Raw genomic sequence first — 25,582 nt, forward strand, 5'->3', positions numbered from 1 at the left:
GCTATCCGGTACCTGTCTGCTGCCTCCGGAGACCCACAGACCAGCCACGCCCTGTAGGCCTCCTTCTTCAGCCTGACGGCTCCCCGAACCTCTGGTGTCCACCAGCGGGTACGGGGGTTGCCACCACGACTGGCACCGGCCACCTTACGACCACAGCTAGCAACAGCCGCCTCGTCAATCGCAGAGTGGAACAAGGCCCACTCGGACTCAATGTCCCCCACTGCTCTCGGGACGTGGTCAAAGCTCTGCCGGAGGTGGGAGTTGAAGACCGTCTTGACAGGTTCTTCTGCCAGGCGTTCCCAGCAGACCCTCACTATACGTTTGGGTCTGCCAGGTCTACGCGGCATGTTCCCTTGCCATCTGATCCAACTCACCACCAGGTGGTGATCAGTTGACAGCTCCGCCCCTCTCTTCACTCGGGTGTCCAAAACATACGGCCGCAGGTCAGATGATACGACTACAAAATCTATCATCGACCTGTGACCTAGGCTGCCCTGGTACCAAGTGTACCGGTGGGCATCCTTATGTTCGAACATGGTGTTCGTTATGGCCAAACTGCGGCTTGCACAGAAGTCCAATAACAAAACACCGCTCGAGTTCAGATTAGGTGGGCCGTTCCTCCCAATCACACCCCTCCAGGTCAAGCTGTCATTGCCCACGTGAGCATTGAAGTCCCCCAGCAGGACAATGGAGTCCCCTGATGGAGCACTATCTAGCACTCGTCCCAGGGACTCCAAAAAGGGTGGGTACTCTGAACTGATATTTGGCCCATAAGCACAAACAACAGTCAGGACCCGTTCCCCGACCCGAAGGCGCAAGGAAGCTACCCTCTTGTCCCCCGGGGTAAACCCCAACACACAGGCAGAGAGTCTCGGGGCTAACAAAAAGCCAACCCCAGCCCTCCGCCTCTCACCCGGAGCAACTCCAGCAAAGGAGAGTGTCCAACCCCTCGCAAGGACTTGGGTTCCAGAGCCAGTGCTATGTGTCGAAGTGAGTCCGACTATATCTAGCCGGTACCGCTCAACCTCTGCCACAAGCTCCTGCTCCTTCCCAGCCAGCGAGGTGACATTCCATGTCCCAAAAACCAGTTTTCTTGTCCGGGGATCGGACCGCCAAGGCTCCCGCCTTGGTCTGCCACCCGATCCACATTGCACCGGACCCTTCATGTTCCTCCTGCGGGTGGTGGGTCCACAGTTGGATGAGCCCATGTATCCGGTTCGGGCTGGGCCCGGCCAGGCCCCATGGGCGAAAGCCCTGCCACCAGGTGCTCGCTCACGGGCCCCAACCCCAGGCCTGGCTCCAGGGTGGGACCCCGGTAACCCTCCGGGCCGGGTACTCCGACTCTTCGTTTTAACCGCCATGAAAGATCCTTCGAACCGTTCTTTGTCTCACCCTTCACCTAAGACCAATTTGTCATGGGAGACCCTACCAGGGGCACTAAGTGCCCCAGACAACATAGCTCCTAGGATCATTAGGGCACTCAAACTCCTCCACCACAATAAGGTGACGGTTCAAGGTTGAATCTACCTGTATAGTAATTCAAAATGTCACTTTGTGACTTACAAATTTTAGGGGGGAAAGACACATTAATGGGGACATATTATGCAAAACTCAAATTCTGCATTTTTTGGTGCTACCATGTGGAGCATGAAAAAAAACTTCAATGGTCTGTCAGGATTTAGGAATTGTGTTTCTAAAACTAGCCATTTCAATAAGTCCCTGTTTGTGATGTCACAAACAGGAAATTGGAACGTGCAAGAGAGAACTGCTCTTGGAGCTTCTCAGCTTATAGCTGCAAATCAGGGGATGTGTGGGCGTGGTCAGCTCCAGCTTGTTTGCTTATAGTGGCGGCTCATTGTGGAAGGTACTGAAACTAAGACTAAAACTGCTGAAATCGCTATATGTGAGAGGGATTTCCAGAAAAAAGCCATGAGTCTCCATTAAAGCTTCTTTGAAACAAAAGTTTAACTGCATATTTAGGAGCTCTCCTTTATGAAGATGAAAAATTTTAAAAATGTACTAAATGTGTTTTGTTCTGTTTTCATTAGGTGGCGGCTCACATTCTACCTTTACATATTTACCTACGGGGTGCGTTTTCTTAAAAAGGTATGTTTTTTAAACACCACTTTCCTCTAACTTTTTATAGAGTAACAAACATGAATTCAGTATTGGGGATGAGGCTTTATCCCTCTTTAAAGGGAGCTGTTCAAAAGACGACTGATGGGGGGAGGGGGGGGGGGTTTACTTGAAGACAGTGACTCAGCTCTCATAGTTCACTTTGAAGAGCCGTTCAAAAGATTTGATTTGTTCGAAAATATCTCGTCACTATTCAGTATTAATGTTTTCCGTACCTTAACAGAATAGTATTTCATCTTTGTCACAAACCTCTTTCTTATAATAGAGAATATCAACTATTTAGATGCCAATCTAAAATCCCAGTTGCAAGAATTTGAGAAATGAATGTACTGTAGCGGTAAAGTTTACATTCCTCAAAACTATTCATACTAAACTGATTTTAATTGAATTAAATCTGCACCAGCTCTTTATTGCACCTTGTGTGCTGAAATCCACGAACGCAAGCGCTTCCTTCCCAGTATCCTCAGTAATGCCTGTCTTTTAAAAGTTTAAGATTCAAATGTTGCTGAGGAGTGACGGCATCAGGCCACATGTGAGAAATGAATAATAATGAGTCAATTAACTAGAAATTACAGAAAAAGACAATTTTCATACTCATGCATACAAGTGCATACAAAAAAGCAATCACAGCAGTAGCCAAGATTGAAGGGGGAAAGAATGTTGCATGACGAAGCACTTTATGAAAATAGTTCACTCGCTGGTAGATGCTGGTGCAGGCACCAGCCTCCAGCCTCAGAGGGATTTATTAATAGAGCGGGTCTAGAAGAGTAAACTCTGAGACAGTGATGGGTCATGGTGTGATTAGGCCATATTTACTCAGAATTTAACCCTTTTTCTAGCAGGAACATGAATCTGTTCATTTGCTATGTAGATTATATTTGTTTTAAATGAGTGTTAAATTGTCTGCAGACCCCGTGGTTGTGGAACACTAAAGAATGCTGGTACAACTACCCTTATCAGGTAAAGTCTGCACAGCGGTCTGGAAACAACAATTAGTTAAATACTGTTGTAAAGAAATGTTTTAGCGAAGCAACACTAAAAATCGCATGTGTGTGTGTGTGTGTGTGTGTGTGTGTGTGTGTGTGTGTGTGTGTGTGTGTGTGTGTGTGTGTGTGTGTGTGTGTGTGTGTGTGTGTGTGTGTGTGTGTGTGTTTTCAGCCACTGACTGTGGACATCCACTATTACTACATACTGGAGCTGTCCTTCTACCTGTCAGTACTCTTTTCCCGATTCACAGACATCAAGAGGAAGGTAAGAATTCCATTAAATAACTCTACAATAAACACATTACAATCAAATATTTAGGAAAATCTTCACAAAGACACATTTTTGTCATTGTTATCAACCTTTTTGGCTTTCTGTACCCCACAAACCCTCCAAGACTAGAGTTTGATCTGGAGTTAATTTTCTGTCTCACTGATGTGTGAAATAGCAAAACAGAGAAAAGGGGATTTAGACTTTTTCATTTTGAATTCCATTCAGAGTTTATAAGAAGTTTTCCCACTCATTTGCTCCATCTCTTCGATGCATTTCTGAACTATTATAATGCAGTCTTTTCTCTGTGTCGTAAGCTCCTTTAGTTAAACCTCCCACAGCCTGAAAACAAAAGCAGACACAGTTCAGCTGCTTGAGCTATAATATCCTGCAAGATTATTGTGGAATTTCCTCCCAGGGACGTAAATACAACTTCTTAGCTTGGCATTAAGCATGCTATTTAAAAAATTACTTCAAACTATCAGAAATATCCGTGGAACAATTGAGGTTAAACACTTAGGATGCATCTGGAGAAGCATACAGGTTTAAAACATTTTATTCATAAAAGGTTGTGTATTCCTTGAAGGAATGCATTTCGTCCCCCTTTCCGTAAAGCTCCATGCAATATGAACTGAGCTCCGGTCAGCACTAACCAATAGCGTTAGACTACCGCTTACATACAGACGTCGATCACAAAGCCTGTTCAAGAGTTTAAGAACGTACCTCTGGTTGATGCAGAGTTGGAAACCTTTCTCATGGACAAGTAAAGCTCGAAAATATAAATATTTGAAAACACAACATAACATGAGTATAATAATGGTTTTGCTGGCTAGAGGAGCATGTTAATGAATGGCAGGCGTTGCTTTCGGCCGTAAATACGGAAGGTGTGATACGCTTGTCAGCCACTAGATGGTGCTGTCACATATAAGAAATAATCCGAACATCTCAGTATATCGTATCGTCTCCCCTGTAATGTGATATATATTGAGCCACCATCTTTTTTCCAATACACACCCAAGAAAATTATTCATGCATCAGTGATGAAGGTCCTTTGAACTCAAAACATGGTTTTCTCACAAACTTCAACCTATGTGTTGGGTATTTGTGCCTTGTTTAGTCTCATCTTGCATGGCTTGCAGTCCTGGTCTTACTGCTGCCTCTGGTCCATCCCCACCTCCATCTCTTCTCCACCACACATGCACATCTCACTCACAGCATGATGCACGCCTTATTCCTTCACTCTGTCATTTCTCTGTTGACTGTTGGCATAGTGTCTGTTTTTGTTGTTGGGATTTTTTGTTTGTTTGTTTGTTCCAGTTGCTTTAATGCACAGAACTACACCGAGGAGGTCCTCTGCATCCCCCGCCACTTCCAGTATGTTCTACCCTGCACACTCTTGTTTCGTTTCACACTCTGCATCTTGTGTCATTGCTCTTCCTTCTCATCCACCCTCTCATTTATCCGCGCTGCTGGACTAGATCTCAGTGCTTTGAGCTGCCATGCAGAAACATTTCCAAAGCTAAAGACTCACCAGATGAATGGTCGCCTGCCGTGTTCATGTATGCCTTTACGGAGCTCAGTTTTAAACGATTCAAGACCTCATTATATTTAGCCAAAGCAGTGATTATTTCAGTATGCTGACATTTGTTGCTTTTTGCTCACATCTAGCAATACATTTTAGCAAATCAAATTAAACATATTTATTTCTTGAAGGGGATCTATTATGCTAAATTCATTTTTGCAACCCTTTGTGCTGCAATGTGGGTTTCTGCTGCCTTTATAAACACTCCAATGTGTAAATAAAACCATCAATACATTTTCTGTCAGTGTTTAGTTTTAGGGTTTATGCGCCTAAAACAAGGTGTTTTAAAAAGTCCCAATTTGTGATGTCACAAATAGGGAAAGTACTGTAAATCCTCTAACACAGGCCCGGGCCTGTATTTGACTCAAGCTCATCAAGCTCCAGGCCTTTATTGGAAGGAGGGCCAGAATTAGAGGCAGGCCTCAATTTCTATTTGAGCAAAATGAACTAATGGTTCGCTGGAGTTTTTGACAATTAAAATTGCACCCACATTTTCAAAGTTAAACACATTTCTTTTAACAATGGTAGTTTCTGCTTCAGCCCTCTCCCACCTCCCCCTGCGCAGCGGCCGCAAACTCACTGATGCGCCTGCAGCCTCTCGGAAATCCTCCTGCTCTAAACGTTAAAATAATTATTTCATTTTCTGTTCCTCACTTCTGATTACCTTCAATGGTGTCTGTTTGTTGCAATCACCAGGTACAAAAACAAACTTGTTTTTATTTGACTATTTTTCTGTCCTGTCTCTGTTTATTATCTTCCTGCATCTCCTCTCAATCCTAAAGAAAAACTGCTACCTGGCTTCATATATATTCACCTTATGAGTTACCTTTGAACTGCAGTTCTAAAAGATCTACCGACCGCAAAAACAGCGGAGTGCGCGCTACTCGCCGGCCGCATCAGTGATCAGTGCGTCACCAAGGACAAAACAGGTGATGCGCCCCGATCCACAGCAGCGAAATGCATCAGGCACGAATAAAAGAATAAAAGACAGAAAACATAAAAGGAAATGAGCCGACATGAACGATCGCGTGTTAAATTAGTTTTTGAGGTGGCGACACCTGATTTGATAATGTTACTGTGGCCGTGCTCAGGACGCAGATGTCTGGAGCGCATCAACAATAAGAGCTTTGCATGCGCAAGCTGGTTAAGGTTAGGATGGGGGTGAGGGGAATGTTAAATTGCAAGAGGGAAAATGTCACAATTTGGTTAAATGTCCGTTTTACGGTCGGTGTCAGTACCGACGCTCTGGCACAGCGCGTTGCCTCCCGACGCGCAGGAGCTTGTCACCTGCTGACAGCAGGCTGCTGTCTTTTCCGTGGTCTGCATCCTGCCGGTCATTATCACGTGACAGCGACTAGTCGATGACCGGCATAAAAAGTCACTATAGAGCGGTGAAGTCGACTAGTGACTAGTTCATACAACCCCTACTGCTCCCCAGAGTGTTCTGCAGCATAATCAGCACGTTCTCTTTGAACTTGATATCAAATTTTCGCCTCCTCTTCGTCTCCGCACGGTTAAAGTTACCCTCGCGGTCTATCGCTGGCAAATCAAAAGTGAGACGGATGACACAACCGCCCCCCTGTACTTGCTTGTTACCACATTCCACCCGGCCACAATAAAAATAACGCCATTATTCACCTCCGCCGACTCCGACACCGGCCAAAATGTGATACCCGGATGTTAATTGAATACAGGCTAATATTAGAGGATTTACGGTAGAATAAAACCACCTATCATGAATAAGAGAAGATGCCCTCCTGGGTATCGGAGCTCCTGAGCTTAAAGCAGCCTGAGCTGGGGAGGGTTGGGCGTGGCCTGAAACAGCTCATTCAGGAAGGTATTGAAAATGTAAAAATTAAAACTGCTGAACTCTCTTTATGCGAGAGACTTGGAGCAAAGAAGTTCATAAACATGTTTTGTATTGACTGTAGAACTATTACAATTTAAGAAAAAAAGTTATATGTCCCCTTTAAGTGTTTTGTGATAATGGTTTTATAATTTGAACAATAGTAGCACAGAATGCCTTATTCCAACAAACTAAGAACACAAAGTGTCTATATTTCCAGTAGGGCTGGGCGATATGACCTCAAATCTATATTGCGATATAATCTGAAGCATATGCGATAACGATATTTATTGCGATATGTTTTTTCCTCTGTGTATATACGTCAAAATGAAATGCATTTAAAAATCCTCATATGGCAAATAAACTGCAGCAAAAATAAAGACATCCAAAACGTGTAGAACGCTCCTCCTCCTCCGCCCTCTCCATGCTTGCAGCCACTGCCATTCTGTTGTCCCAATGTCGACGCAGGTGCACATCTTAGTGACGTCATGTGTTACCGCGATATCACGATAGAGCCAAAAACTCTATCATTACCCAATTTTATATCGTTTCTACCTTATATCGTTTATATTGCCCGCCCCTAATTTCCAGACACTGAGTACCTTTTTTAAATGAAATACTTAAAAAGACTTTGCATGGTTGTGTGATATTTCCTCGTCAACTGTCTTCTCAGGATTTTCTGATCATGTTCCTGCACCATGTGGCGACTATCTCTCTCATCGTGTTTTCTTACGTGAACAACATGGCGCGAGTGGGAACTCTGGTCATGTGTCTACATGATGCAGCTGACATTCTGATAGAGGTGAGGACCTTCAACTGTAAAAAGACAAGAGGATGGATGCAGAGATGTACAGGAGCAATGGCTTCATTCTACAGAAAGAATATGTCAGTCAGTGTAGAGAAAGCAATATCTTTAGCGTGGTGAGTCACCTGATGTCTTCATCAGTCTGCTGATCTCTGCATGTCTGTATTCATCTCATCCTGCAATGGGGCATTATTACATGCAGTGACTTATAATGTCTTCTGACAAACAAGAGTTTAAAACATGACATTGATTCAATATTATTCATCCATAAATCTTTCAATATGACTTTGTGATTCATAAATACATATATTTTAATTATATTGTTCCAGTTTTAACAAGCAAAATGCAAACAAAACCTTCCAGTGATGGAAAGGAAAAAATGTATAAAACATGTGTGTGTGTGTGTGTGTGTGTGTGTGTGTGTGTGTGTGTGTGTGTGTGTGTGTGTGTGTGTGTGTGTGTGTGTGTGTGTGTGTGTGTGTGTGTGTGTGTGTGTGTGTGTGTGTGTGTGTGTGTGTGTGTGGAAAGCAAAGCAACCTACAAGTGCCACACATTTATGGGAACTTCTGCAACTGATATGGGAAGAGCTGTCTGAAGAATATTTTTTTAACTTCATTTTGATTGCAGACATGCTTGAATCTAGTACTTGAATGGTCACAAATGACTTTACTCGTCCATTTTCCTGTTTTCTCTTTAAAACCCAGGCTGCCAAGATGGCAAACTATGCTAAATGCCAGATGCTGTGCAACCTCCTGTTTGCAATGTTTGCAATTCTCTTCATAAGTTTTAGGCTGGGAGTTTACCCCATCTGGTAAGTTTCATTGACCTCCCTGTGATGGCTACCTTCTGCACAGGTGTGTTGCATTGCATCCATGTTAGAAGTCCACTGCAGCAGACTCCTGAGCTTTCTGCAGATTTAATTAGCCTGAAACTGTGTGTCAGAGTTTTCAAGATCTCAGTTCTTTTCTTTTTCATCTTCTTTTTCCACCATAGTTTGCAGTTTAGACAGATCTCTGTGAATTGTGTTGCTTAGTAATGGTTACTATGGCTACAACAGCTTTAACCTCTAAGAAAGCCAAAAAATCCAGCTCACGAAAAGCAAATCGTTGTGGTTACGGTCTACTGCTGGAAACAGTGCTCAAGGTTTCATGTGTTTATTGAAATTCAAAAGATGTTTTATCATGTTGTGATGTTGTTTTGGAGGGTTTGCATTTACCTTTAATAAATTCAGCACTTTGACTCGTGGCTAAACCATAATGACTTCTTTATCAGAGAGCAGAGGCTGGTTTTAATGCATTTATTGAAGCCTGAATGAACCAGTTAAGTGTAATTACAGTAAGTTGAAAAGGCCAACACTAATTGGCCATTCTGATTGTTATTTCAAAACCATAATTCCAGTTTTTGTCCTCAAGAGCAGCCGTTATCTTTGTTGTTGTTGCCATGGCTTTGATATCTGGAGGTTGGTTTATAAACAGCTGGTTACAAGAATTGTTTGAAGGATATATTTAACCCAGATCATTAAAATGTTCCCGTATCTCAATGTAAACGGGAAGCATTCATGTTCAATAGACAATTTAATTACATTTAGATTTATTGCATTTAGTTTATTTGATTATTTTATTGGGACAATAAAACTCCACTTCCTGTTTTTACAAGTGCAAAATCTTTTTTTGCTTACTGGCTAAATATGTTTCCCCCAAAAGAAACACCTTTAAATTATTGTAATTAGTCATGTCAACCTAATCATCTCCATCTCCTTTGGTGGTTTTTTAAAGGATTTTAAATACTACTTTGTTTGAGAGTTGGGAAATCGTCGGTCCCTACCCGTCCTGGTGGGTCTTCAACCTGCTTCTACTCCTGCTGCAACTCCTGCACTCGTTCTGGTCCTACCTCATAGTGAAGACAGCATGCAGAGCCATCTCTAAAGGAAAGGTGAGTCAGCACTGATGGCTGCTTCTGCAGTGAATTGAACAAATAAACTATTTATCTTTTTCCTTTTTATTAACATTAACTTTATACATTTTCTTTATATTTACTCATTTTTCAAAACAGCAAAAGTCTGAAATTTATTATTTTCAACCTTTTGTGCTTTCTATTTATTCACAATGACAAATATTCTCTTTTTTTATGCTAACCTGCAACCGTCAAGGTGGGGAGATGGAATCCTTTACACGTGAGTAACTTTACATGTGCTTTCGTTTGGATCTATCAGCCACAAAGTGTTTACTCTCCGGCCGTAAGGCCACAGGTTCATTAATTAAAATCAATGATTTGGCCATTAGTGTGCTCCTTTGCAAAAGCTATATCTAATTATTATTTTGATTTATGGGAATTGAGAGGAAAAAATACACTTGGAGTCAGTTGCAATGGGGGTTTTCTCATTGTCTCTATCTTTTTACAGTCTAATCAACAAACAAGACAAAAATGATTGTTAGTTTTATATATGTTAAGTCTGTAGGTAAATTCTAAAGCTCCTTGCCTCACTTACTCTAAGAGATGAAATGCTGATTTTACTTAACCCAGTAAAGGTCAACTAGTTTCTCTAAACCTAACTGCTGTCATAAACAACCCTGCCGCAGCCTGCTGTAGCTAGCGCCATCAATGAGCTAAAGCTAACATGAGCCAAATGATATTACTGTAAAAAAGTCATTGAGTTAAGAGATCCATGTTGTCAGACAAAAACATCATTTTAATTACAAGTGTAGTAGCAACAAAGCAAGGCCACCATCAGTCAGTGACTTTGTAGCCTCCTTTAGCTCCCTCAAACTAGTGTAGGCCGTGCCGATGTTCACTCTGGTTTTAGCTCTTTGCTTCACTTCTAAAAACCTTACTCCCTTTACTTCCAGGCTCCGTCATTATGCCAACAAACAAGCAAACATAATCTTCTTCTTGTGCTTGTAAGTGACTGAAAAAGCTAACTGCTAGCCATTATAATTGCTACCGGCACAGTAAACAGCTATTGCTGTACAGCAGGTAGAGACCTGAACCACTAAACTGCTCAGTGCAGTTTTTGGTCAACCGAGGGCTACAGAGTGTTTATGTTTATGTTTATTTATTTGGCAGACACTTTTATCCAAAGCGACTTACAATTTATAACCAATAGGGCATGTTGTGATCTGTGGGGGAAACCGGAGTACCCGGAGGAAACCCACACATGCATGGGGAGAACACGCAACTCCACGCAGAAAGGCCGCAGCCGAGTTTCGAACCTGCAACCTTCGTGCTGCGAGGCAACAGTGCTAAATCTGCGCCACCATGCTGCCCAGAGTGCTGTCCAATGTGAAGTTGCTTAATTTTCAGGCTCAAGAACCACTGAAACCAGTTTAAAAGCAATAGCTTAAAGGTGCATTATGTAGAAATGAAGTAAAAATGACATCCTGTGGTAAAATTTGGCTACTGCAACCACTTTAAACAACTCTGGAGTATTAGCTCGCAGGAGACACGGCACCCCCACACTCACTGATGGTAAACAGTAGTTACGTCCCTCCTTCCTTTGTTTTGAAATGAGAAAAACGGATAATCCAGCTGGATATGAAATATGTTTCAGTATAACCTTCCTTCCAGAATGACAGAAACATTAGTCTCTTTTGGGATTTGCTCACTATATTCTTACATACTGCACCTTTAAAAAATGGTTTGGTGTTACTTGAAATATAAAGAGTATACATTTACTTTTAACGCACTAATGTACAACATTTAAGCAACTAGGTTTAGTCGAACCTGTTGACATAACCTTGTGGAGTAATTTCTTTTCTTGGAGTGTATTTAAAGGCTGAACGTCATATCAATGCGTAAATAAAATCTATAACAAAGCTTTACATAAACATGACGTTTTCATACGAATTTTTTATTTGCTGCAGGTGTCTAAAGATGACCGCAGTGATATCGAGTCCAGCTCCGATGAGGATGAAAGCTTCCCATCCAATCAGAAGCATCACACCAGCTCCACCAATGGAACCAACAAAAATGGGGCCAACAAAAACGGAACCAATGGATACCTGACGGGAGCGTCGTATCCCGACGAACACTGACTGAAGCTGCATAAATGGAGCCATGATACAGACACTATCCATTCATCTGTGTGTGAGCGAGAGAGCACGTCTGTGTGTGCGTGTGTATGTGTGTGCGATTTAAAGGTTGTGTTTAGGCCATGAACAACATCTCCTCATCCTCATCTATAAGTTCTTGACTGATTTATGGGAATGCGGCTTTTTCACTGATCCATATATAAATATACGAATACATATTTGCATCACTCACTGGAAAATAAAAGCAATCCTATCAGTATAGCCCACTCTGTTTAGCCAATGAATGACAGAATTCCACTTATTTAAATTTCAGCATGTTTCATTAACTTACAGCGGTTTGGCATACTGCGGGGGGTGTTTTCGCCTTCATTTTTGTCTCTTTTATGTTATTTAGTTTTTTAATGACATGTTTACAGACTGTAGTCAGGCAACTCTTCTTCTTTGTTGTCAGTGTTGACATTATCCTTATCTTTTCATCTAAAAAATGCCAAATTCCTGGGTACACGTTTATTGCTATACCCCCAAAGATTTGCCAAAACAGTGAGTTTGTTATCACTCACGAATGGATGTTAATGTGAAGTTTACATTCATGTGACTAATACAAACCATCTCCACTCAAACTGTATATGGGATGTCAATACCGGTAGTATGTGTATGAGGGTGTGTGTGTGTGTGTGTGTGTGTGTGTGTGTGTGTGTGTGTGTGTGTGTGTGTGTGTGTGTGTGTGTGTGTGTGTGTGTGTGTGTGTGTGTGTGTGCATAAGAAATGGCTAGATGCTGTGTTCCTTACTGAATCATTTTGTCAGGTATTCTGATACATTTCTGGTATTCATTAAATTAAAGGCAATTTGTCCTCTTATGAGGTGTTTGAATACTTCAAATAAAAAAATAACAATGACAGCAATTTTGTTTGTGTGTCGTGCATGTGAGAGGAAAAAAGACCGTTGCTCTGTTGTTGTTTTTTTTTAATCTTTTCATTTTGTGATTCATGGGTTCAAAACTTCTATTTTATAGTCTTCTAAACATGCTTGGGTGGATTGCTGCTACAGTGACTCAGATCAAGGTTCTTTTTTTTAGGAAGCCTTCATCTTCATCAACAGCTCCGTCTGTTGTGGTTTATTGAGTGATTGGTTAAAAATAATGAACAAATCAAGGTGCTTTCTTTTTAATCTTGGTCACATTAAACCTCAGGTGGGTATTATACCAACAAATTCACTAGTTAATGATACATTTTATCAAAAGCTTTGCCCATGAAGAGGAATGTCTTTCTAGCATCAGCATGTATAAATAGACTGAGGAATGTAACGCATAAAGAGGAGTTTCAATGAGAAACGTAAACTTGTTTTTTTAATATGATCTGTTACTCTGAGTTTTTCATGCAGAGTGAATTATGAAATCCTCCTTCTACCCTTAATTCCTGCATTAGCTTCTGATAAAACTAATAGATTGTGAAATGCTAGGATTTGAAAAGCCTGACAGATTTATTGCTTAAAGCTCCTATGGCAAATCTACAGTACAAGCTAGGTTTTGAACACAAACACGGTTAAGGAATGCTCACACACACACACGCGCACACACACACACACCAGGTATTTTTCCTGGATCCGCATTCACTTGAACTGGAAACCTGCATCGCCAGAAGAAAGAGATTGTGCTAAACACCAGTCACCGTTTTCTAGGTCCAAACGTCTTTTGTTGTCCGTGACGTCAAATGGTGTTTTTCTTTTTTGGGACTAGTTTGTCCTAAAGTTGATGTGGTAGTAGTCGGCCGTTTGTCCTCTGATATTGACTGACAAACCTCAACCTCTCACACCAGTGGTGTTCTGTTGCTAATATGCAAGTGTGCAATGAATGGAGGACCCAGAGAAGTGCGGAGGTGCAGCGGTTCAGTGAGGCCAACAACTGGATGATCCAATAGATGCTTTCGGTCTGAGACGTGTTATTGTTGGAGGGTTTTGGACAAATTTAAGGGAACCACTTAATTATGTTTTTTATTTCTACAATACATCTACAGCTTTATGTTAGAACTTGGGTGGGCAATTTTGGTCCTCGAGGACCACTATCCAGCAGGTTTTAGTTGTTACCAGCTCTAACACACCTGATTCCTGGATAAATCACCTGTTCACCTGTTCTTCAGGCTCTGCAGCAGCCTGATAATCACCAGCAGATTTAACCCAGCTGTTTTTAAGCAGATAAACAACTAAATCCTGCTGGATAATGACCTTTGAGGACCTGGATCGCCCACCCCTGTGTTAGAATGTTGTTAAGACGCATGAAAAAAATGTTTTAAGCTCATTTGCTTTCCAAATTTGCTATTGCTGTTTTAACATTTATGGACTCACTTACCTTGACTCACAACGTGGAAGGCTGTTGTTGGTTTCGCGTCCAGGAAACCGCATAGAACATCTCGACTAGTGGAGCCCAACCATCAGCATTAGCAACTCCACCACATGGCAGAACTCCTCTAGGCTTGTGCTTTTTGAGGAGATAAAACATCGACGCTGCAGAGCAAACATAGTCAGTAGCAGAGCCACGTTGCTGTTAGCCAATCTGAGGCAAGATGTCCAAATATCAGGAAATAAGACTCCAAATCCTGCCATCTGAAGCTGTTGTCTGATGTGGCTCACTTCTTGTTCCTGAATCAGGTGCACCAGAGCTTTATTCATCAGAGTACGTCTTGCAAAGCACTCATTCTTAGAGACCATTGCAAGTGTATTGATTAAACGAGTGAGCCACGTCTTTAAATTTTTAATCTCACCAAAAACAGTCTGTTTCATATAATTATCCTTTTAATATTAATATGTGTAGCCCCTGATCAAGAACTAGTGCATTTCTGTAATACAAATAATACAAATTTTACTAAAGTTTCAAACCATTTCATATAAACTGTTGGTGCAAATATGTCTGCTCCGGAAAATAATGTAAGACAATTACTCTCCATGGGAACTCTTCTTTAATTTGAAATTACTTCTCATTTTACTGTAATTTTGAACCAGCTTTGCACATTTTAATTATTTTATGACAATTTCCTTGTTTGTGGAGTCATTTTATTACACGCAACCAGTTTGAGTTTGTTTGTCTTTGTTCACAGACAAAAGGTTTTAGTGATAAGCATGAAACAGAAGGTAAAACACCAAACATTTGTCCAAATTTCTGGGCCCTTTCTAACAAAAGAAACACAACCTGTTGCAAATTATGGTCTGTAAAGATTTATAAGAGTAACAGTGTAATTCCCTCTAAAGGATGATGCATTTCAGCTGAATAAATGCATAACGAAACTATTTCAGTATCTAGTTCACTCGCACCATTTGCATTTTAAACTGACTTGTCATCTTTGTTTACATTTGAACGTCTCTCTCTCTCTCTCTCTCTCTCTCTCTCTCTCTGTCTCTGTCTCTCTCTCTCTCTCTCTCTCTCTCTCTGTGTGTGTGTGTGTGTGTGGAATTTTCCTTTGTATCGCGCGCCAAGTAAAAACAAAAGGTAATTTCCGCACGAGAGGCTTTGGGAGCAGAATGGTCAAAGTCCCAGGGTCAAAGTCAATAAACAGGTGTAGTCTTAAGATGAAGGACCCAATCGGCACCTGCTCTGTGAGTATTTCTTTGCTTGAGAATCCACTGAATTGCAACTTGAGAGATCACACAACTTTTGCTCAAAAGTTAGAATTAACTGGACAACTGTGGTTTCCTTTCCAGTACAACCAACTCTATCAAAATTTGAAACAGTTTTCCAAAAATGGGGATTACTTCTTCAAAGAACTCATAACGGTTTTCCAGCAAAGGTAGGCGTTGTTTAAATTTTGATTCAGAACATCTTTCTTGTTTAAGGAGTAATTGTCTTTCGCTGAAATCTCTTTGTCTGGTTTCAGAGCCGAGCTGGAGCTCACTTACTCCAAAGGCCTGCAGAAACTGGCGGGCAAACTGATCAGAGCCTGTCAAGGAATGTCAAGAAAGTAAGAGGCACGGTGTTGAATTTTTAATTAGCTCTGCCTCTTCTGTGTTTTGTGTTTAACATGACCCCCCCCCCCCCTCCATAGTATTATGGGAAATAGGCGTGCATGCAGCGAGTTAGATGTGATCAAAACACAAGCAGGTGTCAGGCTAATGAGCCCACAGCTCTAACCTTTTTCCTGCTGACTCCCCTCTCAGTTCCACCTACAGGGCCTGGTGTCATGTGTCGGATGAGATGTACTCAAGAGCGGACGCCCACAGGTAGCTTTCAGCCTGGCTTCACCTTAGAACTGAGCCTGTACAGATGTTAAACAGATGCTGGAGCTGAAAATGGTGAGACGTTCTCATTTCAGATCATTAGGAACCACATTTAATCAAGAGGCTATTGTGGAAATCCGACAAGTCTTAGACGAGCATAGCAGGAGGAAGAGGCCAGTATGGGATTTATCCATGTATTTAATCACATATTTCAGAAGGATTCCCTTTCCTAACTGTCTGTGTTTTGCTAGCTGGACAGTGCCATTGAACGAAATGGAAAACTCTTCACTGCTAATTGGAACGAGCAACTTAAGGTACGGAAACTCACATTTTTCCATCATTTTCCTCATCACAGCTGCTGAACCTGACACAAATATTCTGGCTTGTCATCACATAATATACAGATTGTCCTTAGGTGTGAGTGTGCGTATGTGTGGTAGTTTGTCCTGTGTGACTGGCCACATGTCCAGGGAGTACCCCGCCTGTTTGCCTGACGACGCTGGAGATGGGCACCAGCCCCCAGTGACCCTGCATGGATAAACGGTTATAGATAATGGATGGATTATATACCAATTTATCAAATACTCGTAAAACTTCCTGGAATATTTAATGAATTATAAACAGACACTGGTTTAATCAATACATTTGCAGCGGTCTCTAATAGTGGGGGGAGGGGCTCAGGTGCACATGTCAGAGAGCAAGATGGCAAGATTTGGAGTGTTATTTCCTGCTATTTGGACATCTCACCTCTGACTGGCTAACAGCAACAGAAATCCACCACTGATTCTGTTTGCTTTGCCACATTGATGTTTTATTTCCACAAATAACACAAGCCTGGAGGAGTTCTGCTGTGTGTTGGAGTTGCTAATGCTAACGGTTAGCTTCTACTAGCCGAGACGTTCTCTGCTGTTTCCTGGATGATAAACCAACAACAGCCATCTCTGTCATGAATCATGATGGCTGAGTCCATGAATGTTAAGTGACAGTGGGACATAAATCTGTCAGGCTTTTTAAATCTTAGAGTTTCACTGTTTCTTTTCTATCAAGCTAATGCAGGAGATAAGTGTAGGAGACTATTTTCATGTTCAGCCTGCCTGACAAACTTAGAGTGGCCGATTATAATCAGAAAAAAATATTTGTTTTAAAGTGTTCAGCTGGTATAACCCCGAGTCAGAACCAAACAGGGTGACACTACTATGCTGCACCACGATGGAATCAGCATCCGTATGACCTCAAAATAAAAATAATGTTCTCTTGCACCTGAAAAGCACATCGAATATAAATAAAGTTGCCTTGTCTTTTTAAACAGTGACTTGGGCTTTCTCATCATAATGTTGTGTTTATGTGATTTTCTGTTTTCTCTATAACAAAACAGCTGAAAAAGAAGTTGTCTGGGCTCACAAGAGAACACGAAGCATTGTTCAACTACGTGGAAAACAACAAGCACATCAGCACTGAAAAAGAAAAACAAAAGGTATTTTCACTATGAGATTATCCTAATTTAGAGGTGCTACATATAATTCTAAGTCAGATTTTGAAACTTTATATTTCCTCACTTCCAGATGTTACACAGGTTGACTAAGTCTGCAGAGCAGCAGGCGCGGGTGGATGAGGAGTACTTCAACATCAACATGGAGGGTCACCAGATGAGACTCAAGTGGGAAAACACACTGAAAAGCTGCTATCAGGTGGAGAAAAGGCTTTATTTTTGATTTTATTTAGCTTTGCAATTCTCTTTGAACAGGGGCTGATTGGGCTTTTAAATTCTGTATTTCCAGATCACACAGGAGCTGGAGAAACAACGACTTGAAGTTTTGTGCAACCTTTTGAGCAGATACAAACTCCACATGTCCAGCTTTGGCCAAACTCTTAAACACGTAAGAAATCTGGTCTTCCACCTTCTTCACTGAGACAGAAATCCTCGTATGTGCAAGAAAACATGAATACTTCTGCTACTTTCAGGGACAAAAACAGATCGAGCAGGCGGTCCAGAGGGTGGACATGGAAAAAGACGTGCAAACCCTGATTGATGAAAACAAAGCTGCAGTTGATGATAATAAAGTAGAGTTTTTGATGACCGATTATCTTGTGAGTCTGTTTTGGCTTTACTCTAAAAATCTGAAATATAGAAGCATAATTTATTGAATGTTGCAAAACCAAAAACCTGTAGGACTAGTTATTTTATGTTTATTCATTTGGCAGACGCTTTTATCCAAAGCGACTTACAATTTATAACCTATAGGGCATGTTGTGATCTGTGGGGGAAACCGGAGTACCCGGAGGAAACCCATGCATGCATGGGGAGAACATGCAACTCCACGCAGAAAGGCCGCAGCCGAGTTTCGAACCTGCAACCTTCGTGCTGCGAGGCAACAGTGCTAACCACTGCGCCACCATGCAGCATTTTGTAAACGAAAAGGGACCTGACATGAATATACACTTCCCTTTTATGTTTTTTTTAATTCTTAATGCTACACTTAATGAGTTTCCCGCTTCTCCCTTCTACTGGTTTAAAGTGGAATTAAAACTGCAGTAAACAACACTGCCACAGCCTGCTGTTGCTAGCACTAACAACAAGCTAACACCACATGAGCAAGCTGATACTAAAAGAGCAAAATTTTCTTCTTGTTGTGCTTTTTACTAACTGTCGGAGAATTAAAGCTAACTGCTAGCCTTAATAGTAGCAACCAGAACAGTAAACAACTACTTGTGTAGAGCAGGGACCTCCCACTAGTGTTCCTACCTGAACTACAAAAGTTGTCATGTCCAGTTTTTGGTCAGCAGAGAGCTACAGAGTTCTGACCAATGTGAAATTGCTCAAGAACCACTAAAACCAGTTTGAAAGCAATTGCTTACAGTATTAGTATTGTTTAAAAGAAATGTATTAAATGTGCAGAAAATGCTCGGCAATCTGGCATATCTGGCGTTGTCCCAGCGGGCCACTTACCCGATGTGGATCCCTCCCCCCAATGTGTAAATAAATTGGTTGTAGGTCCTCACTTTGATATAGTTGCATTATGAATGCACACATAATGACTGGCTGATCTTGTGCAAGAGCAATAATGGCAATTTCACTACTTGTTTCCAGGAAGAAGACAGCAAATCCCTGATGAGCAAAGACAGAAGACAACAATCCATCAGGGTGAAACTCCAGCGTCTAGAGGACAATGTTGCAAAAACAAAGAAAGACTGTGAAGGTATGTTCATAGGTTTCACTTTGTTACATGTATTTGATTACAATGCACTAAGTTGTCCATTATTACTTTGTAATCTGTTGTTGCAGGAATAGAAAAACTGATGAAAACCTACGCTGAAAATCCATCGTTTTCAAACCAAAAGAACCTTGAGGAAACCGAAGAGCTGCATGATGAGGTGAATATTGTCCGGCGTGCGTAAGTGGTGGGCTGATAGATGTTTTCTTTGTATTGGTTATAAATTAGATTTTTGTCAAGTGTTCTCTGATGTTATTTGTTGCCTCAGTGTACTCTAAAACTGGATCTTCTGGAGGCCACTCATTACAAACTGTACTCAGCGATCTCTGAATGCGAAAGGCAGTCCTATCAACGCCTCAGCCGGAACATTTTTAAATGGAAAGATAAGGTAAGATTTAGGAGAGGTAATGCATAATTTTCACAGTTAGATTGCATGTGGAGGAAATGTGACAAATCTTAAATATTATGACCAAAATTTTGAAAACTTTCTTAGAGGAAAAAATTTAATATTTTGTATAAGTCATTTATCTCTATTAGTTAAAGGGGAGCTTTAATGCAAATGTCACTTTTTGAAACCATTTGTGTTGCCATGTGTGTCTGTACTGCTTCTATAAACACCCCAAATGTAAAAATCAAAAGGTCAATCAATTTTCTGTCAGTGTTTGGTTTAGGGCAATACGTAACTAAAACAAGCCATTTGGGACAGCAGTAGCTCAGGTGGTAGAGCGGGTTGACTCATGATCGGAGGGTCATGGGTTCGATTCCAGATCCCACCAGGGGTATCCTGCTGTTGTGTCCTTGGGCAAGACACTTCACCCAACTTGCCTGTGTTAGTGGTGGTTAGAGGGGCCAACGGCGCCAAATGGCAGCCTCGCCTCTGTCAGACCTCCCCAGGGCGGCTGTGGCTACAAGTAGCTTACCATCACCAGCAGTGTGTGAATGTGAGTGTGTGAAAGCGTCTTTGGGTGTCTTGAAAAGCGCTATATAAGTTCAATGCATCATTATTATTATTTCCAGAAAGTCCCCATTTGTGATGTCACAAATGGGAAAATTAGCATTGAACCTCATCTCACCGTCTATGCTAGAGAAGCAGTAGCTCTACTCCAAGCCCCTCCCAGATTTAGGAGCTTCTCAGCTTATAGCAGCCTCAGCAGAAGACGGGTGGGTGTGGTCTGGCTCATTCGGTACTGAAAATGTCAGTAAAACTGCTGAAATCTCTTTGAGAAAAACATTGTGCAAAGTTCAACCATGTTTTGTATCGACCACAGAACTATACCTCCTGAAAAAGGTTATAAGCTTGTTTTTAGGAATAAGGCATTCAAATGTAAGATTTATTATAATGGTTTTGATCATTTTATTTCTCCATATTATCTGGTATAATCAAATACATTTCGATACTGAATGTTCATTTTTAACTCATAACGATGCAGACCAAACTGCTTTTCCCCCTTAGGACTGTGAACACAGCGTTGTCCAGGTAACCCGTCCAGTCAAACTCCGGAGGACACCATTCAGATCCCGACAGTCACTGAGAGCATCCATCATTTATAAAGGACCAGTTCAGATTCTAACACAACCAGCCATGGAGCCCACACCGGCAGCTGCAGATCTCATCACTCCCTCTACTGCATCTGAGGAAAAAGTAGAAATTGGCAGCAGCGATACTGGAGCGCAGTCTCACACAGGTGAATCATTTAGGATCTAAACCTGTTTCTATCTGGGTGTGCAACATATTTACCACTTGGAAAATGTTTAGCAGATCAGACTGCAGCAGAGCCTTGCTGCGTAGGAAAATGCAAGGCCTTGTACAACTTCACAGCCGAACACAATGGTGAACTGGCTTTAAAAGAAGGTAAGTGGGGAATCTAAAGCAGCCGATCTGAATAAAGGCTGATTATATAACTTAAGCCTTGTTTCACAGGTGATCTTGTGGATGTTTATACCAAAGGAGAGACTGGTTGGTGGTTTGGCGTTCTTAATGGACAAAAAGGTCATTTCCCATCAACGTATGTTGAAGACCTGCCAGTGCTAAGCTGCATCAAATCATCTGATGCCTGAAAGGATGAAGAGGAAAAACAAAACATCAACATTTACAGAGAAGATCAGATGCAGACAACATTTAACAGTTTATGACATCAATAATGGCAAAAGGCTGAAAATGTTCTTTATTTAAAAAACGAACACTGACAAAAACAAAATACATGCAAAGACAAGAATTCAAAATGATGACCTTAAAGAAGGCAAATTCCTGCAATTCATGTAATATTCTTTGCCCACAGTCCATAAAATAGTGAAAACTTCCCAGCGTCCTGTCTCAGGACCGTGCCTTGGAGATAAACTCCTTCCTGACATTTGCCAGGAATGCTGGTAGATTATTGGTCTCCTGAAGCCGGAGTTCCAAAACAGGCAAACAGTCGAGCACCGGGTCACTGGACACAACTGTAAGAACAACACTTGGTGAATATAGAACCCATTTACACAGGTTGTTTGAATTTCTGTATTGAAATCAACTAATACAATAAACAACACGTAATCTGGATCTTGTAACTACTTTGTTTCCCCCCCCCCCCAAGTTGCTTTAAGCTTTCTAGCCCTTTGTATTTTAATGCACATGTGGATAACTTACTCTGGTATGATCCGTTTTCTTTAATCCCCATTGTGATCACATAAGCGCTGTCCTGATCTGAAGGGTTGATGTTTCGGAAAACAAACTGCAACTTTTCGCCTTTGACAAAAACAACAAACAGGTTCTTTAGGTCCTATTTTTGATTTACTTCAGTTGAATGTAGAAAAAGAAACCTGTTCCAGAAAGAAAGGTCATCCAAACCCACCATGATCAGCTGGGAGCATCCCATTGTGAGTCAAAAGAAGAGAGACGTAATTATCAATGGATCTAATTCTGTACTTCACCATGGCAACATGTAAATGCAGAAGTCAGCCTCTATTTGAATCCAGTTGAGTAAAATGTGCACATTTTATACCGCATAGTGAACCCACGCATCCTCTTTCTTCCGTCCAGTCCTTGGCAGCCTCTCCTACCGTTCCCTTTTTATTCCACATACATTTGCAGTGGTCTCTAGTATAAATGAATGCCTTGCGAGTTGATCAATGTGGGAAAAAAGCTCTGGCACTCCTGTTTCAGGAACTAGAAGTTTGCCAGAGCAGAGGGGAGCAGAACACGACAGGTTTTGGCGTCTTATTTCCTGATTTTCAGACATCTCGTCTCTGGTTGGTTAACAGCAACATGACTGACTCAATTCGTGCACTGCAACGTTGATGTTTTCCTCCACAAGTAACACAAGCCTGGAGGAGTTCTGCTGTGTTGTGAAGTTGCTAATGCTAACAGTAAGTTTCAACTAGCCAAGATGTTCTCTGTTCTCTCTTGGATGCTAAATCCTCAACAGCCTGCCTTGCTGCGAGCCAAGAAGGGTGAGTCGATGAATGTTAATTTTCTGTGTGACATAGATCTGACTGGCTTTTCTGATCGGAGTGTTTTCTCGTCTATTTTCTATCAGCGGCTAATGCAGGAAATAGGGTTAGAAAACCATTTTCATGTTTAGCACTCAGAATGACCGATCACATTTCAAAAATAAGTAACAAAAACTGTTTGAGTAAACTTGGTCTTTAAAGGTGACGTGAGTGGACAAAATAAAGGACTAAAGAAATTTTTCCAGTTAAGAAACAATTTCAGCTAAGTGAAAAAGCCACTAATGTCCAAAAAGACCTTAAAAGATATTCCTTCAAACTATTTAAGAAGAGTAGAAAACATTTTAAAGGTGTCTTTCAATATTTTAATAAAATAAGGGATGACACAACGCATTACTGGCACTTGAAAAGTTGGACCAATCAAAAATTACAACACTCACTTTTTGACTACGAAATCTGACAGCTTGACAAACGGCTCCTTGAGACTCAGGAGGGAAAGAGAAAAAGGGGTTTGTTGAAGAAAGCGTGTCAGAGAACAGGTTATGTTCTCTGACAAATGTAAACGGACAGTTTCACCGATTTCTGTTTCTGGAATTTCTCTATTCCCCATCTCAAAGATAAACGACTTTACACTAAAGCTGCATTTATAGTTGAATCACAAGGCCTTTGAGACTCAAACTGTTAGTTTTATTTGATGCCTACAAAATCATGTGGCCTCTGACGCGACTACAATCCCATCAGGATGCAAATAATACCGTCATCTGACTAAACTGCCTCAAACATCAGACCAGAAAACAAGAGTTTTACCTTTAACCAACTGTGTTTTGTCCATGACCGTTCGTATCTCCAGCCCCAAATGATCCTGGAACACAATCCTGGCTTTCTGCAGATTCTTAAGTCTGCCTTTGTTTGCTTTGTTTTGGGACTCAATTACTTAAAAGAAGGAACAAAAAAGAAAATAAACTGACATCATAAACTAATTTGTTAGATAAATCACTGAATTAAAAATAATATCCTTACACTCTTTCCTCTTTGTTTGTTCTTCTTTAAGCTTCTGAATTTTCTGGATAATGTCCTCTTTCTCCATCTCCTTCTCCTGAACCTCAGACATCACCTCAGATATGGCACAGCGTTTCTCCTTCAAAGTCTTGTTTTTATTTTCCAGCTCTGCAATAATGATAATATTGATTTAGAGGTACATGCATCATAATCTGGAATTATCTAGGCTGCCTTCTAATGTTTTTCTACTCATCTTGAAAATGTTAGAGCAAAAAAAAAAATCCTTTTCTGTTAACTCAGATGCAAAAAAACTGAAAGCAAAATGTGAGTGATACAGCAGTACAAATTCTACACAAACTTACCTTTTCTGAATTCCTGGATTGTCTCAAACATTTTCTCATCATCTTTACATTTCTTTAAACACGTGTCTGCAAGAAACAAATGAACAGATATATTTTTAGTTAATAATTTCATGTGTTCTTGTACTTGTTTTATTTGAACTGTATGACTCTAACAGGGTTTCTTAATCTTTTGCAAGTTTAATAAAAGCACAAGCCTATGACTACTTGAAATGTTTGCATACACATCTAATTAATCCACAATCAAAACATTTACTGGCCTCAGTTCAAAATTATGTTGTTGTGTAAATAAATACGTAAACACTAAACAATTCACCTATGGCCGACTTCACAAAATGTCTGTGGGACTGCGACAGCTCTGTAGTTGTGTTAATTATGTCAGCGTAAATCTTCAGGCGCTCTTTGTGGATCTCTTCCATCTCACTGGTGAACCTGGCAATCATGTTTGTGTCTTTGATGGACTCCATGACCTTACAGTTGGCTGTGAATTAAGAATAGAAAAAAGTAGCACATCATTCAGAATGCAAACTCAGGTGAGCAAACATGCATGCTATACTGTGATAACTTGATTCAATGGTTGAATCAGCTCAGCAGGCCATCAAGCTCCGCAGAAGTCTGTTAATTCCTGCTGATGAAAATCAGGTGTGTTGGAGCAGAGAAACAACTAAAACATTATGGACTGTGCGGCAATCCAATTGTAGGAGTGCAGAATATGCGTTTGGGTTAGGGGATGATCTGTGTAGAATAAGGGTTTATTTAGTTAGTCTCTAGGGATGCAACTGTAAAGAAATGCATTTAAAAGCCAGAGAGTAATGAAAATGATTGGAAATTGGTGATCTCTAAATTTTTGGATATAAACTGTTCTGACGTGATTTCTGAATTTATGTCCTCTATGGCCACAATGGAAACGTGTTTTACGCTTTTTTTATGTGTTGTCCTCTCTATGATATCTATGTTTATAATAATTCAATTATACACATCAACATGACCATCTGTATTACTCTGTTTTGATCGACATCTCTTGTGTAAATAAAATCAATTGATTAGCACCCTCCGATCCGATGATGATGGCAGGTAAACACTGGTTACGATGCTAAAAGCTAAACTTAGATTCCTGTAATCTTAATTTGCTCATACATATTAAGCAAATCATGTTAAGATACGCTGGGTTTGAGCCAGTATTACCTGATTTGGAGAAAGCTTTCTCTATTTGAACAGACAAATAACCTACGAGACAAGTTAGCGTCGGTGCTAACATGTTGCTAACTAGGAAATAGTTGTACGTTAGCCGTAAACTAGACACTCCCCTACCTTACCTATAACAAAAACTGAACTACTAAAACTTTAACAACCAGTTTATTATTTATGTGTTGTACTCACGTGTTGTAATAGAAGGTGAAAGTAACGCTTCCTTTGATTTTTCTCAATGACAGCAGACGTTATTTTCAAAAATCCGCGGTTTGTACACAGAGAAGGACGGATTCTAACTACCGGAAATTACGTTTATTGCTTACTTCCGTTTACAAAAAAGATTGATTAAAAAAGCTATTTATATAAAGTAGAACGTGTTTCAGTTATAAGTATTCAATTTACGATTTCTTTTCTATTTTTATATTTCTTCCAGCTTATCTTTATTTAATCGAGCAGGAAGAACGTTCTCATACCCCACTTAGTGGTGAAAATGTGGAAGTTCTCTAAAAACATGCAAAAACATTGTAACATATTAATATA

At 40.8% G+C, this 25,582-nt stretch overlaps 3 protein-coding genes across 5 annotated transcripts in view; 2 read left to right on the forward strand and 1 right to left on the reverse strand.

The window, feature by feature from the left end:
• The window catches only part of cers6 (ceramide synthase 6), a 45,788-nt gene extending 33,234 nt beyond the window's left edge, over positions 1-12,554 (forward strand). For both annotated transcript variants that reach the window (XM_054746964.2, XM_015966545.3), the window contains exons 4-11: positions 2,049-2,106; positions 3,046-3,096; positions 3,295-3,387; positions 7,492-7,620; positions 8,328-8,434; positions 9,399-9,555; positions 9,773-9,796; positions 11,484-12,554. In XM_054746964.2, the coding sequence (XP_054602939.1) occupies positions 2,049-2,106; positions 3,046-3,096; positions 3,295-3,387; positions 7,492-7,620; positions 8,328-8,434; positions 9,399-9,555; positions 9,773-9,796; positions 11,484-11,654 (790 nt within the window). In that variant the 3' untranslated portion in view covers positions 11,655-12,554. The remainder of the gene's footprint in view (positions 1-2,048; positions 2,107-3,045; positions 3,097-3,294; positions 3,388-7,491; positions 7,621-8,327; positions 8,435-9,398; positions 9,556-9,772; positions 9,797-11,483) is intronic.
• A 2,540-nt stretch (positions 12,555-15,094) lies between these two features.
• Positions 15,095-21,606, forward strand: nostrin (nitric oxide synthase trafficking). 2 transcript variants are annotated; one of them, XM_015966537.3, is made up of 16 exons: positions 15,095-15,237; positions 15,343-15,428; positions 15,516-15,599; positions 15,796-15,858; positions 15,951-16,032; positions 16,107-16,169; positions 17,231-17,329; positions 17,418-17,543; positions 17,634-17,732; positions 17,818-17,943; positions 18,944-19,052; positions 19,139-19,227; positions 19,336-19,455; positions 20,521-20,752; positions 20,824-20,919; positions 20,989-21,606. In XM_015966537.3, the coding sequence occupies exons 1-16, from the start codon at positions 15,163-15,165 to the stop codon at positions 21,123-21,125; spliced, it is 1,686 nt and encodes a 561-aa protein (XP_015822023.1). In that variant the 5' UTR covers positions 15,095-15,162; the 3' UTR covers positions 21,126-21,606. The 2 variants fall into 2 exon arrangements, with proteins under 2 accessions (XP_015822023.1, XP_015822024.1); XM_015966538.3 differs by having other exon boundaries at positions 20,827-20,919.
• On the reverse strand, positions 21,218-25,376 carry spc25 (SPC25 component of NDC80 kinetochore complex). Its single transcript, XM_015966541.3, has 7 exons — positions 25,232-25,376; positions 24,168-24,332; positions 23,855-23,920; positions 23,514-23,660; positions 23,301-23,426; positions 21,694-21,792; positions 21,218-21,506 (listed from the first exon to the last, which is right to left on the reverse strand). Exons 2-7 carry the CDS (start codon positions 24,316-24,318, stop codon positions 21,382-21,384), a joined length of 714 nt encoding a protein of 237 aa, XP_015822027.1. The 5' UTR covers positions 24,319-24,332; positions 25,232-25,376; the 3' UTR covers positions 21,218-21,381.
• Positions 25,377-25,582: the final 206 nt, after the last annotated feature.

Source organism: Nothobranchius furzeri, chromosome 14 (assembly GCF_043380555.1).
Source record: "Nothobranchius furzeri strain GRZ-AD chromosome 14, NfurGRZ-RIMD1, whole genome shotgun sequence".
Classification (NCBI taxonomy): domain Eukaryota; kingdom Metazoa; phylum Chordata; class Actinopteri; order Cyprinodontiformes; family Nothobranchiidae; genus Nothobranchius; species Nothobranchius furzeri.